We start from the raw sequence: 15126 nt of genomic DNA on the forward strand, positions 1-15126 counted from the left end.
ACTGCAGGAGCTCAAGGCAAAACCTGGCAACTGAGAAACAGGCTTGAATTTGCCAGTGTTTTGTCCAAATTTTGTCCATTTGAGTTTTGGTTTCATAGAAGACATCATTTCCTGACAAGGAGGATATTTGAGCAATGGAAAAAGAAGTGATGATTAATGAAGAATGATAAATTAACTTCTTGGGGGCATTTAACAATTCTTATCTGTTTGTTTTCTTAAAAAAAGTCAGTTTTCAACATTGACACACATGAAGAACTTGCCAGGATGGAGAATGATCCAGGGAAATGGGTGGTGAATAGCCCTGTCTTTTTGCAATTTTCAGAAGGCTGTGTCCTGCTCACACCCGCGGTCCCAGCAACTTCCTTCCCAGAAAGGTGTACACAGACAATGAGCTCTGGGGCCAGGGCTTGGGGAATTGTCCTCTGGGGTGAAGGGGAAGCCATGAAGACATGTGATCATAGGGATGGTTTACAATATGTATTAGAACCATACCGTGGCCACCATTCCAAAAATAACACTGCAGAAGAATAAGTGTTTAGCTGGGGACAGATGCTCCCAGGAAGGCCTCTGTGCAGGATGGTCCACACTCCGTGTTCTTTTCATTTCAGATAGGTGTGTCCGAACCAGGTGCAGGGGCAGAGGGGAGATGTGGCGCAGGTGTCATTGCTGGGGGGTGGTGGTGTCCAGGCTTTCCCAGTATTTTTCTTTTTCTTTCTTTCTTTTCTTTTTTTTTATTAAATCATAGCTGTGTACATTAATGTGATCATGGGGCACCATACTCCAGTATTTTTCTTTATACTCTTATTTTCCAACTTGTTGGCATGGACCACATATTGCTTTTGTAATATAAAATGCTGTATATTTAATTTAGGAGAAGCTGTAGCCCTCAATGACACTCATTTCGGCATTGGATGTGAAATAAAATAAATTGTAGTGTAACTAGGGTGAGGCTAGGGTGAAGGGTTAGCAGAAGGGTCCATGGATGCTCTCAGCTGAGAGTAGGGCCAGGGCCAGGGCCAGGGAGGCTTCCCCAGGCAAGCTCTGAGTCTAATTAATGTGAGTTCAACCAGCAGAAGGCCAGGGCAGAAGCGGAGGTGGGAAGTCCACGTGTGCCTCTCCTGGCCAGCGTTGTCGGAGCCTTCCAGGAAGCAGGCTGAGGCTGGCTGGCACAGACACAGCCACAGCCCATCTGCCATCAGGGGAGAGATTCCTGGGATTTCTTGTGAATTAAAAACATGTTTCCATAAGAAAACAAAGATTTTTTTCCAGCAGCCTGCAAATTAACTAGCAAATGAGACCAGCTTGTATGTTTCTGTTTCTGATTTAGGAAGCCAATTTTGCAGTCTTTGACAGGAGAAATTTCAATACAGAAAGGGTGTCAAACACAGTCAATTTCAAAGGATGAATTCAAGTAGCCAACATCCATTCCAAAGCATATGTCTGAGGAACATTGAAAGACAGAAGAGAGACATCACTGTGCTCAGTAAATACATCTTTCTCCCTCTGTCACTGTTACTGACCCGCTGCCTAACACGGAGGCGGGGGTGGCCAAACGTCCTGGACATTCTTTGGTTTCCCAGGGAATGAATGAATGGACTACTTGGCAGTGACTGGCCTCTGCAAGCCCAATCTGCAGCCTCTGCTGTGTCCAGTGGCACCCATCACCCTGATAATCTATTTGCATACAGGGATGAGTGACACTCACAGTATTTTTTAAAAAGGCATTTTTGTAAGGTTGACATTAGCATACATTTTGATATCCTGTTTCGTGCTGTAGGGGCAGTTCAATGCTGCATATTAAAATATTCTGTCTTTCTTTGAAACAGCAAAGCACAGGTGAAAAGGGCCAGGATTTTATAATAATATTCTCTTTCAGGTATTGAAATGGAGGATGAATATTCTCATCCAAAGCTGTGTTTCCCTCAGGGAAATGTCTCCTGCTTGGACAAGTGTGTGCGTCTTACGTGTGAACACCAAGCAACCACCGCCATGGCTGCGGCTGAGAGGCCGGTGTGCTGGGCTCTGAGCCTCGGTTTCCACCATCAAGGACGGCTGTCTTGGGGTGGCCTCTGGAGCCACTGCAGGGACGCACCCCTGGGGCAGTTCTATCCTCACCTATTGGGAGCATCTGTAGCGATGGGTCGCCAGTGACACTGACTGTTGGAACCATGATGAAATCCCACTTACAGAGAGTTGGCTCGTATTCTGTAGGATTTGGGCATCCTAATAGCCTGACAGAAGCTGTATGTTTGTTTGTTTGCACAAGTTTAATGAACAATTTTTTTTTTCAAGAATGATTTATCCAAAAATGATTTCAGGAATAATTTCCCAAGTAAATTAAGGGAAGAGAGAACTTTGTTCTGTCTGCATGTTACTGGGAACCATTTACCATTTGCAGAAGCCCCACCAGGCTCATATTTGGTTGTCAATCACCAAATTCACAGCTTTCTAATTTGTGGTCTTTCTCCACCAGAAACAAGCACATCAACACTTCATTCTGTACATATTTGTTGTTGTGGCTGAACATTTTTTATATTAAAAAGGTGTGTATTTAAAAGTTACTTTCCTTTTATTTCTCCATTAGAGTTCAAGTATCTTATACACACACACACACACATTTTATTTTCCTTTTTCAAACTAATGTGTACAGAGGTAGGTTGTCTATGAGTTTCACTTTAGAATAGTCAAGAGACACTGTGAGATGTCAGTTCAAATGGGACCTTCAGTTTGATAATTTTAAGAGCCAATGTATGGACAGGGAAGCTGTTTGAACAATTGCATGGTTGTGTCATAAACGGGAGGGGCCTGGGAAGTTCACAGGAAGACACTCAGGACAATCTCTTGGGATCTGCAAAGCCATCCTGTCCCATAGGAAGGTACTCTGAGCTGAGCCAGGCACCTGCCAGACAGGTGGTCCTGGGGCCAGAGCCCTGAGGATGGCAGGTGGGGTCTGCAGCCTCCAGCCCAGGAAGGCTGGTGTAGACGGACACAGGGCCAGGGCAGGGCAGCTGGGGAAGGTGACAGTGGCCTCCTCACCCACCCCGAGGAGTTCTGAGCAGCAGCATAATGAGGCCAAACAGAAAGGCCATTTTTCCAGGCTATAGCCTGAGTGTTTGTTCTATTTCCACGGACATGGTGGATCATAAGAGACACACCGGGAGGGACAACTTTCAGAATGGATCATCAGTGACCTGTGAGTGCCCATTTCAGGTTCACTGACTTTCAATTCCATTTTTCTTGGCTAAAATTCTTTTCCTTCCCTTTGCTTCATTATCTCCATCTCTTTCTTTCTGTCTCTCCCTCTCTCTGTGTCTCTTTCTTTCTTCCTAAGAGTCACTCTTTGGTATTACTGCACTTGAAGTCAAGCAAGTTTGCACCTGTGTGCTTAGAAGTATTCTAACTTGGAAGGCTATGTTAACCAGTGTGATGAAAATATGTCCAATTGTATATAAAACCAGTGTACGGTGCCCCATGATTGCATTAATGTACACAGCTATGACTTAATTAAAAAAATAGTATTATAATTTGGAAGAGTAACCTCAACTCCCACCACAGGGCATGAGACCTCAGAGCAGCTTCAACCAGCCTCAGCTCCAGGAGGGAGTGAGAGAGATCCTGGGCCCAGTGATGCAGGGCCAGGCCAGGATGGGCTTCTGGGAGCCGGATCAGGAACTGACCAGACTGACACACACCAAAGGGGAGAGTGTGGGGGCCACGCAGAGGAGGGTGCAGGGTCTGTGATCAGTACCCGGTGGGCATGCATTAGGACAGCCAGCTCGGTCCAAGGGCCTGGCACACCCCCAACCCAGCATTAAGGTTCCGCTTTAATTCCCGACCCCACGGAAACAGGGGGCTGGCCCTGTGCCCTCCCATAGCCCTTTTAAATGCTTCTCATAGAAACCAACCCTAGGGAGTCTGGCCGCATTTTGTAAAGGGTGGGTGACATTTTTAAGTTACACCACAGCACATAACTTCTTGAATAAATATAACGGGGGAAAATGGAATTCGTAAGATGTATTTTTGTACATAACTGGAAACGTCACAGACTTTGCAGACTACACAGGCAGTCTGCAGCCCTCCTTGATGGGGACAGAGATGTCGCCAGTGTCCAGATGTGGGTAACTAGCTGCAGGAAGGAATGTGGGGGCAGTTTTGAAATCTGCTTTCCCTTCTCTGTTCTTTTCCTGCTTCTGCTCTGGAATTGTCAAAATGGACAAGCTTCACATGTGGAAAACAGACTAGCTCCTGCATGTGAACACAGCAGAACAGTGAACAAAACGACGGATCAAAAGTGTGGCATTGTGGGCTTTTTACCGGGAAGGGGTGAGCTGAGGCCGTGAGGACCACCACAGGGGCTTGACCTCCAGGAGGATGCCAGGAGACGGACAGACCAGGAGCACCTGGGGTGGAGGTGAGAAGGTGCATGGGCTCCCCTCTCCACGTGTCCCAGAACTTCCGGTCCTGTGTGACAGCCATTTGTGCCAGGCTGAGCGCTGGTGAATTACCTGCCCACTCTCACAACTTTCATTAAAAGTTTGGTGCTTTGTCTGCTGATGCAGAAAATACGAAAACAAGAGCTTGGTGAAGGAGAAACATGAGCCAGCTTCCTTTCAATCCTTTTTTTTTTTTTTTAAGAGACAGAGTTTTAGAGTTTTACTTTGCTGCCTTCGGTAGAGTGCTGTGTGGTGTCACAGCTCACAGCAATCTCCAGCTCCTGGGCTTAGGTGATTCTCCTGCCTCAGCCTCCCGAGTAGCTGGGACTACAGGCGCCCACCACAACGGCCAGCTATTTTTTGTTGCAGTTTGGCCGGGGCTGGGTTCGAACCCGCCACCCTCGGTATGTGGAGCCGGCGCCCTACCCACTGAACCGCAGGTGCTGCCCTTCTTTCGATCTTATTTATCATCTGTTTGGACCTATTTAAAAACAGAAAAAAAGAAAAACGCTTTAAACCAAAGGTGAAAATAAAAAGTAATCCTTTGGTTTAGCTGCAAATCTCTCTAGGTTTTGGTGAAAAGTGAAGAAAGCTTTATTTCTCCTTTCTCATTCCTACAGTGGCCCCTGAGACAAATCCCTCCAATTCCTCCAATTCCCTTCTGTTCTGGCTGTGGAATAAAATCTGGCTTATGAGGACCCATGAGCCTCCCTCCAGAAAGTGTGATGCAATTAGCAGGGATCCAGGGCACTGTCTTTGGAAATTCAGGATGTCAGCTAAGGAAATCCTAGGACAAAAACAGCCTGAGGAGACACATGTGAACTGCCCTGTCCTTCATAAGTCTTCTCCTTGAGATCCAGTGGAGCCACCAGGGCACAGTGAGGAGGGGAGAGGGGCCACTGGGCCATGTCTGGAAGAGGAGGTGCCCTCTTCTCTGCAGGCTGTACTCCAAGTACCCTGTCCCTGGGCAGGGCTTTCCGGCCAAGCCAGTCCCTGAGGACACAGTATCCGAGTGGACACAGAAAAGAGGCTAGTGGCTGAGCAGGTGCTGCACTTAACCAGAGCTTCCAGGACCACAGTCCATCCCTAATATTTGAGGAGCTCCGCGCTGGGCAGGGGTGTGGTGTGGGGGCACAGCCCCTGATTTCTTCTCTCCTCTGTCTCTTCAACCTGTAGCTCTGAAAAGGCACAAAGTTTTGAAGCCTGGAAAATGTGTTTTGCTGGGTTGACACCTGCCTGACGCAGTTTCACCTGTACTGGCACTTGCCCTGCCAGCGCTCCCACCTGGGGCACAGGGGGGACCCCAGAAAAGAGGAAGGAGAGTGTCATGGTTTCTGCTCCCAAGGATGCCACAGGCTCCCCAAGAAATACATCTGATGGACTCCGAGATGCTCAGTTACCATCAGGGAGGGGCTGCAAGCAGGGAGTCTGGAGGGGGCTGCTGACCACGGACATGCACAGACATGGGCCCAGAGACATGTGGACACAGCACGAGACGGAGCCCAGGCTGCAGAGAGCCATTTGACCAAGGACCTGGCCCCAAATAAACAAAATCCAAGGAGGAGGAAGAGAGAGACGAGACAGAGGAGAGACCTATAGAGCACAGAGGCCTGAGAAGCAGGTGGGCCAGTGGCCACGGAGGCCCCTTCTGGATCCTGATTCAAACAAACTGTCAGAAGAACCCACGAGCCATCAGGAAAGTTTGAATATGGACTAAATGGGTGTTTGAAAACGAAGAGGAATTTTTTTTTTTTACATATGTTATGGCTTTGTTTCAGAAGAGAGAGTCCTTGTCCTTCGGTGTGGATCTTAACAGATAAGCACAGAAATATGTGCAGCAGCAACTAAAGGACGTGTGGATTTGGTTCTACCCAGCCCAGGGGTGCGAGGTGTGGCAGGTGCAGGGGAAATGGGGCAGGCCAGGGACTGGCTGAGTTTGACAGTGGGAAACAGATGTGTGGGGCTCATGACATCACACTTCATGTAAGATTGGCATTTCCCATAGTTAAAAAGATTAAAATGGCTGATGGAGAGGAGAGAAAGAATGTTCAGTGGGAAAGACTGGACAGAAGAACTTTCAGAGAAGGCAGATTTGTGTGTGTGGGGGGCGGACATGAAAGGGATGCAGGTCCAGAGAGGCCTATTCTGGAGTCAGGTGGCCCAGGGCAAAACGCCATGACTGTAGCATCACCCGGGGTATCCAGGGAACACGGAATTAGTGGTTCCCCAGGCTACACAGAAAAAACAAGAGAGTGCAGCTCGTGCAACAGGGAAGAGATCAAAGGGGGAGCCCAGTTATCTGACCACATTCCTTCAGATGAGTAGAGATGAACATTTTTATATTTGGATTTTATTTATTTATTTTTTTTGTAGAGACAGAGTCTCACTTTATTGCCCTTGGTAGAGTGCTGTACCATCACAGCTCACAGCAACCTCCAGCTCCTGGGCTTAGGCAATTCTCTTGCCTCAGCCTCCCCAGTAGCTGGGACCACAGGCACCCGCCACAGCGCCCAGCTTTTGTTGCAGTTTGGCCAGGGCTGGGTTTGAACCCACCACCCTTGGTATATGGGGTCAGTGCCCACTCACTGAGCCACAGGTGCCACCCTGGATTTTATTAATATTGTGGTTTTCTACTCCAAGCAATATTTAAGCCTTGTCCATTGTTACAAAAGCAATATTTTATCCAACTACCAGTTTGTCTCTGAATAAAGAAGTCTATAAAAGCAACTTGGTTAGCATTTCCTCTCATGACAGAACCACTATGTCTCAAGACAACGAATGTGCAGGGCAGCCGTCATGCTGCTCAGAGCACTGGCCAGCCCAGACTCATCAGCCACATCTACTGACCACCTGGGACTCAGCTGGCCATGGCCCCTCATGGGCTGGTGGAAGGGATCTGTGAGCCATATGTGTATGACGTGTGTCATACATGGGGCACTGTCGGGTGACAGAGGGAAGTGCAGAGGCTCCGGGAGGTGGCAGGACTCCCCAGGGGCTGGCGCTCACCTGGCTCATCTGGTGCGTAAGTGACTCTGAGATGGACGGAACGAGACATGATGGAGGATCCACAGTAGCTTTAGTGACAAGCCATTGTATGTAATTTGTTTTTGCCTTTGGTAAATTCACTCCATCCACATCCCAGAGAAACAGAAGCATTTTCCCCAACCAGAGTATTACAGGCTTAATGTTGCCACTCTCAGGTGTGGGCTGTGAATGTGCAAAGTTGTAAGCCCAGGGCCCCTGGGTCAAACCATCAACTTTTGATGAAAAAACTTTAACAGGGTTAATACGTGTCTGTTGCTGTGGCTAAATGCTCAGTCTCAGCTGCCTGAGGAGCAGCCTGCTGTGCTGAGTTTGGGGGCCAACTGGGAACTGGGTGCAGGCCTCCTGGAGCAGCCTAGGGGCACACGATGGTCCCATTGACACTGTGTTAAGATCCCACGGCTGTGTTCACAAGGCCAGGAATTGGAATCAGCTCGAGTGTCCATCAGTGGAAAAATGAACAAAGAAAATGGGCTTCATATGTACCAATGGGCCCCAGCCACTTTGGCACCAGGGACTGGTTTCAAGGAAGACAATTTTCCCAGGGACTGGGGGGTTTAAGGGGGCTCAGCCTGTGCAGCCAGTGATGGGGAGTGGCCATAACTTCAGAGGAAGCTTCATGCCATTGCCCCCCCCCCCCAGCACTTCCTCCAGGGCAACCCATTCCTTAGTCTCAGGGAAGACGATTTTTTCATGGATGGGGCCAAAGGGTGACAGGGGGTGGACATAGCTCTGTGGTTTGGACAGGCCTGGTGGTTGGGGACTGTAGTTACATACAACTGGACACTGCCTTAGAAAGAAGAAAACATTGCCCTTTGCAACAACATGGATGAACTGGAGGACACTGCAAAGTGAAGCAAGCCAGGCTCAGGAAGGCACACCTTCCATGTTTGCACTCACGTGTGAAATCTGAAAGAGTCGAACCCATGGGGACAGGAAGGAGGGGCAGGAGGTGCAGGCTCAGGAGGCTACTCTGCCTCACAGTGACTACGGTCAGTGAGTTACTGTGCCTGGAAGTGGCTGAGAGAGCAGATTTTAAGTGTCCCCACCACAGAAGACACGTCAGGTAAAGCACGTTTATCAGCCTGGTGCGGCCCACTGAACACACCCATGTCCAGTTCTGCGGCTGCCCCCCCAGGCTGGGAGGCGTGCCGAGGCCTTACCTGGAGGTAGTGGCAGGACCGCAGAGGCGGCTTGAGGTCCGGGTGGCCCAGCGGCTTGTCCAGGTTGAGCGAGCTCTTGCGGTATGCCTCCTTGGCCTGGCTCACCGTGAGCGTCGACCAGGAGCTGCGCTTCATGTACTTGGAGTCGGGGGTCAAGGCCAGGCCCTCGCAGGCTGAGCACTTGACGTCGCTGTTGCTCTTGGAGGTCTTGAGGGAGAGGTCCCCGAAGGGGCTCTGTAGCGTGTCCGAGTAGCAGTGGGCCAGCGGGTCCATCAGGTGCCTGTTGGCCATGCTGGGCGTGCGGTAGGTGCTGTCGCTGTCCAGGTTGTCGTCCGAGCTCCACCAGCTGCTCCCACCCGACCTGTGCCTGCTCTCCGGCTTGCGCTCCCGGCTCTTGCTCCGCTTGCCTTGCTTGGCGTGGTGGCCGTGGTGGTGGTCTTCCGCCCTGCTGTCCCCCTTGGTCCCGTTGGCGTTGCCCTTGGAGGAGCCCTCCAGGGAGTGCGACTTGGTGAAGAGCTTCTGCACGGAGTGGACCAGGTGCCGTATCCTCCCGGGGCTCTCGCTGCGCTGCTCGGCTGCTGTGGACGTGCGCTGGTACTGCAGAGTGTGGAACCCGTCCCTGTGCAGCGGCAGCTGCTTCTCGAACTGGTCCCGCAGGTTGGCGGGGATGCGGTTGATCTTGGCGCCTGCGTGGGCCATAGCGCAGTCGTCCCTGGCGTCGTGGTGCGAGCTGTAGTGCATCCGGGGGAAGGTGCTGCTGGACACGTGGTCGCCCAGCGCCATGGGCAGCATCACGCACTCGGAGTGCACGGAGCTGCGCGGCGAGCAGCGGTGGTGGTCCCCGGGGCAGCTGTCGGCCGGGCTGAGCAGGTAGGGCTGCCGGGCCTCCTGCACATGGTGCATGTGCTCCAGCGCGTGGTCACAGTCCTCGGGGCCCGCCAGGCCACACGTGTGGCCCGGACACAGCTGCGGCGGGTTGCGGCTTCCGGACAGCCCTTTCATGCTCCGGGGCGCGGGCGAGTACCTCTCCTCATTGAAGTGCTGCGCGGGCGGCCATGAGTACTGCGGGTCTGTGGACAAAACACAGAGACGGCTTTTAACACCCAGGGGGACCTGGGCGCAGCCCCTCCTGCTAGAAAAGTACAGCGTCTGCCGCGGGCTGGGCGCGCTATATTCCAACAGTCGGGGTCCACTTCAGTCTGGACGTTCAGAATGGCAGTCACCCTTTTGTGTCCCGTTGTTGCCCCTCTCCCCGTAGGACATTCCCTGTGACTTCCTACACCAACAAATGTTCACCTGATAAGTCAGGTGGGAGAAAAACCTGTCACATTTCACTTAGAGTGAGTTTTTTGGTTCAGCTTAAGAAGTTTGAAAACACCTGATATGGAATTAGTCATTAGGCCACTAACATCTCAGTCACACATCCTCCTGGCAGAGAGTGACCGTTGCTCTCACCACCCTGTGTGTGGGGAAGTGTCTGCTGCTTCCTTCCATAAGTGCAAAGGCCATGTCCCCTGGGGCCTTCCTATCCTCTTGGGGCCCTGCCTCTGGCCTTGGACGAGCTGCCCCAACTTGCAGGGTGATGGAAGCTGTGGCCACCACATGGCTCCACCTGCTTCATGGTGACTGAGCCAGGGAGGTGGCAGACCCCTCCTGTCTCTGTCTCTTCCCAGAGAGGCCTGGCCGCCTGAGGAGCAGGAGGGTCCTAGCCTTCTCCCCTTCTCTGCCTGCTTCTCCGGTCTACTCCTGCTCCCCAGCTTCCTCCTCCTACCCCCAGCCTGTCCTAGGGCTGACCCTTCACACCTTGCACCACGCACTTCCTCCTAGGGCTCCTGCCTGGCTCAGAGTCCTTCCCAGGACTGTTACAGTTGCCTCAACTCTGTTCCTTTGCTCCCTCAGTCCCCTGCACCCACCCAAACCTGGCTGCGGTACTGTCCCACTTTGAATACTCTCCAGCCAGGGAAGGCCTCACCTGCAGGCCACTGACTCACCTGTGACTCCAGGCTGCCTCCAGGACAGCTGGCCCAGGGCAGGGCTGGCTTGCCCTGTGATGGCCCTGTACCATACCTGAACAGTCCCAGGCCCAGACCACGCACTCCCACCTGGAGGTGAGTCCCCTGCCTGTGTCACCGAGCATACACCCCCACCTGGAGATAAGTCCCCTGCCTGTGTCATCTGCCATAAGTCCGTGTGTGAGTGCTTCCTCCCCCTCCACCCCCACCCTGGTTAATTCCCAGACCAGCTGTGCAGGCCTTGGCTCTACGTGTGTGGCCCATGAGGCTGGAGACCTAGACAGGACAAAGGTGGCCCCCATCAGAGAGCTATATCACCATCCCATCACGACGGAAGGACCAGCCCCCCAGGGGCATCCAACACCCCTTCCCTGGGCCACCTCCATCCCTGGGTTTAGCTCAGTGGGCTCATTGCTGGCCATAGCTCCTGCATCACCTGAGCTGAGACATGCCAGTTATATGTAGAGCTCACAGGACCACCCACTTGGACCCCCAAACAATATTCATATGGACAGCAGGGGAAGGAAGCTAAGAGCTTTTCTCGTTCCATCTAAGCCCAGCTCTCCAGGTAACCAGTGTGAGGAGAATGTCACCCCTGCCAGCACTGTGTGACTAGAGAACACCAAGGTGTGGACTCAAAAGGTGCCCTGTGTCCAGAACCAGGATTGTTGCCTGTCTGGACCAGCTTGGACGGGGACATGCAAAAGGAAGGAATACAAGTTCATGGATTTCTGAGAAGTCAGAGGCCAGACTTAGTAGGGCAGAAGGGACCCACGGCGAAGGAGGAATCCTAGAGGATTTCTCATGCTGAGGACAGCGAGGCCCCTCTCCCCCATCTACTCCCAGCAAACAGTCCCCACTTTGAGGAAGCCGGTCCCTTAGCTTCAGAGAGCAGCACGGGCACTACCTTCTCTCAGGCCAGCCTGTCTTGCACAAGGGGCTGCTCCACAGCGCTCAGCACCTGCCCTCCCCAATTATATTAAGGCACCTTAATATATTAGGGAGGGTATTTATATTATGTTACATTTTAATATAATTAAAAGCAAGTTTTCAAAGGAAATTCAACATTCAACTGATAAATAGCAAAACTAGGCTGTGTCATCCAAACTTTACAACAGCAGAAAGGTGTCTTGCTATTACCTTCTGCTTTGTTTTTCCATTAACATGTAATTTAACACAATTCTAATCTCCCTCCACATTAAAAACAAGCCTGTTGTTGTTCCACTCACGTATCCTATTTCTGCCTAATGTTTAGCCCAGAAGTTACATTATGAATGTGGCTACTTAAAAGTACAGGGTAAGAGATAAAAATTTAGTGGAAATAAATTAAATTTGATTATGTAACATGTTGCTAAGACATTCCCATTTCCATTGCACAGGATTGAATTTCTTGATATACACATGGAAATGTATCCATCTTCCACAAACAAGATGAGAACGTCCTGTAAATAATGGAAACAATAAAAGTATAATGAACACTTGCACTAGATTATTCTAATACTTCTGTACAACATATAATAAATACTTAGGGGCTGTTAATCTCTCCTTGTGAAAATGAGGTAACAAACACACAATGCAGAAGGCATCTTAGCTTCCTAATTTCCAGCTATTCATGGCACCATTTTTGTTATTAAGCAAGAGAAAAACAGCAATTATAGTCATTATTCGTTAACATACAACTGTCTTCCCAAATTCAAAGTAGACTGTGAATGCAAGTTTTACTGTTGGATTTATGAGCCTGTGGGCCTACTCATTCTAAAAAGCATGTTGTGAGCGTAGGAATAAAACTTGTCAGCACAGCTGACATGCACAGAGAGGGGACAGCACAGTGCGTGGTGGCCCAGGTGTCACCTGGGGGGCCCCTCTGCCAATCCTCCCCACTCAGATTAAGAACTTCCAACTACAGCTAGGGTCCGGGCTGTTCTTGGAGGGCAGAAGTCCGGGCCCCTCCTGGGGAATTCACCCACACAGCAGCAGAAGCCCAAGGTTCCTCAGTTAGGCCCTCAATGCTTCCGGAGAGAGGCTGCGTTCCAGCTCACAGAACCAAAAAAGAAAAGGTCTCTCTCGAGACACTGGAAACTCAGATGTTTTCTGTGTCTGCCTCTCGGGGCTAATCTGACCTGAATGAGTAAGACATCAGCTCCCAGTCACGAAGGAGATGCATTAGAAGACACGGCGCCTGTTCCCTGCCATCTACGCGGCTCTCACAGCCCCAGGAGGCGGTCAGAGTTATCACCCACTTCTCACAGAGGACATGTCATGTTCTGAAGAAGGCACATCCCCAAGTTACAGCAGCTCACAGAGCCCAGGCTTCAGCTACAACCAAAGTGCCCTGACTTCAGTTTATGCTGTTCTGTCAACCTCTGTTTCATGGAGAACTCAGTATGTCTCCACCTGCTCCCAGTCCCAAGGTGCTTGTTCCCCTGCCCTGAGTTAATTCTCACAAACTGTTTAATTCCTTTAATGATGAACTGGGGACAAGGTATGCCCATGTCACACTGTCACATTCCGGCAGAGACAACAGCCTCTTGGGCTCAGACCCTGCGGAGTAGCAGAGTCCATCCCATGGCGAGGTGAAAGCTGAACTCCACTGCTGCAGCTGTTGTCCAAGCTCAGCCCATGGAGGGCAGGGAGAGGGCAGCTCCTTCAACTGCCAATGCCTTGCAGGTCCCTGGAAGACTCTGAGGACTCCCCACGTCTGCAACACTGTCACCATCGTGTTGAAGTGGATAAAAATGTTATCTCTTAAAACCATACATTGGGGAATAGCATATGAATTATGCTTTGGAAATAACCCTAAACTCACCATTTTCTGTAAAACCAAATGCATCACATAGCCTTCCAACTACACTAGAAGCTAGGATGCCCACCTGACCACATACTGAATTGAGCTCATGTGTCCTTGGCACTCTGCTGTCCATTCAGGGCTCCTGGTCTGGCTCAGGCTGTGGCCAGGCAACTGCTATCCATGCTTTTGGGTGACGGAGGGGATGGATTGCAGCCTTGTTCCTGGGGAGCTGAAATCCAGACAGCCAGAGAGTGTCAGTCTGACAGCAGCAACACCATCACTTTAGTTGCTGCAGGGCTGTCCAGGCCTGGGATCCAGTGGCTACAGCTGCAGCCCAGTCCCCACAGTGTCCACTCGGTTCCTAAAGAGCCTCACTGAGGTCAACCCTGGAATCAGCCTTTTGTTTGCAGGAGTTTAATAAAACAAATACTTGGGAGAAAAACTGGACTCTGGGACACAGAATCAAATGGCCACCTTGGAGGGTGAACTGCCCAGGGGGAAGATTTCGTTCCTCACATTTCCATCTCAGCTCACACCTGTGCTTTTGCGAAGTCTCTCATTTGCCCTGGGTCACATGTGCGGTCTGGTCACCATGTGTGGTTACCTCAGCTCTGTGACTGGCAGGCTCAACACTATGATTGATAACTTGTAAGTTGTACAAGTAGTTTTAAAAAAATCCCCTCTGATCCCACATATATTGAAGTTCTAATCTAAAAGAAAAACAGCACAGAGTTGTCTCTTGATGGTATCATGTGAACATAAGGAGTTTTGGGATCCTAAACTCAGGGGCTCAACTCTTCAACTCTTTTCAGAATTTCATTACATTTTCGATTAAGCATTATGGTGGGAACATTTGCAACTTAATAGCACTTAATTACCCAAAGACCTCTTATTTATGGAATAAATAAACAGCTTTTAAACAGAATCCTATTGTAACATTCAAAAACAATGACTTTCGAAGCACAAAGAAAACTGCTGTCAGTTGTAAACCTAATCTCATTATTCCAGAGGCCAAAAGTTCATAACTTACTTTATTAGAAAATTTGCTTTGTAAAATATACCTTTAGCATCACAAAAGTAATTATAGTTGTTTCTCAAACCTCTTTCTCCCTCAGTTTCTTTTGATATAAATTAGAGCCTCCTTAATTTAAATCAACCAATCTTTTCCTCTTATCTTTTACATATTTTGGGTGATTATCTCATATTTTTGTTTTGACAAAAATTTATAACCTTCCAAGGACTCTCAGATGCATATGCCAGAACTGAGCAAAGTTTGCTTTAAAACAAATGTCTTTTGAGAATTATTTGTTAAACAAATTTAATTCATAGTAGTTTTTTTTTTTTTTTTTTTTAGAGACAGAGTCTCACTTTGTCCCCCTCGGTAGAGTGCCATAGCGTCACAGCTCACAGCAACCTCCAGCTTTGGGGCTTAGGCGATTCTCTTGCCTCAGCCTCCCAAGTAGCTGGGACCACAGGCACCTGCCACAAGACCCAGCTATTTTTTTTGTTGCAGTTTGGCTGGGGCCAGGTTTGAACCCGCCACCCTCGGTATATAGGACCAGCGCCCTACTCACTGAGCCACAGGCACTGCCCAATTCATAGTAGTTTTTAAGGTACTGTTGATGACTTCCTCCCTTGAAGTTTTATGAAAATTAAATTATTTTGAGGGAACAGAACCCTTGGCACAC

The 15126-nt window shown here is 49.9% G+C and overlaps 1 protein-coding gene across 4 annotated transcripts in view; it reads right to left on the reverse strand.

Annotated features, from left to right (window-relative positions):
- The window catches only part of DLGAP2 (DLG associated protein 2), a 594688-nt gene that overhangs the window by 64302 nt on the left and 515260 nt on the right, over positions 1-15126 (reverse strand). For all 4 annotated transcript variants that reach the window (XM_053598123.1, XM_053598120.1, XM_053598122.1 and 1 more), the window contains one exon: positions 8639-9708. In XM_053598123.1, the coding sequence (XP_053454098.1) occupies positions 8639-9708 (1070 nt within the window). The remainder of the gene's footprint in view (positions 1-8638; positions 9709-15126) is intronic.

Source organism: Nycticebus coucang, chromosome 7, assembly GCF_027406575.1.
Source record: "Nycticebus coucang isolate mNycCou1 chromosome 7, mNycCou1.pri, whole genome shotgun sequence".
In the NCBI taxonomy this organism is placed as follows: Eukaryota; Metazoa; Chordata; class Mammalia; order Primates; family Lorisidae; genus Nycticebus; species Nycticebus coucang.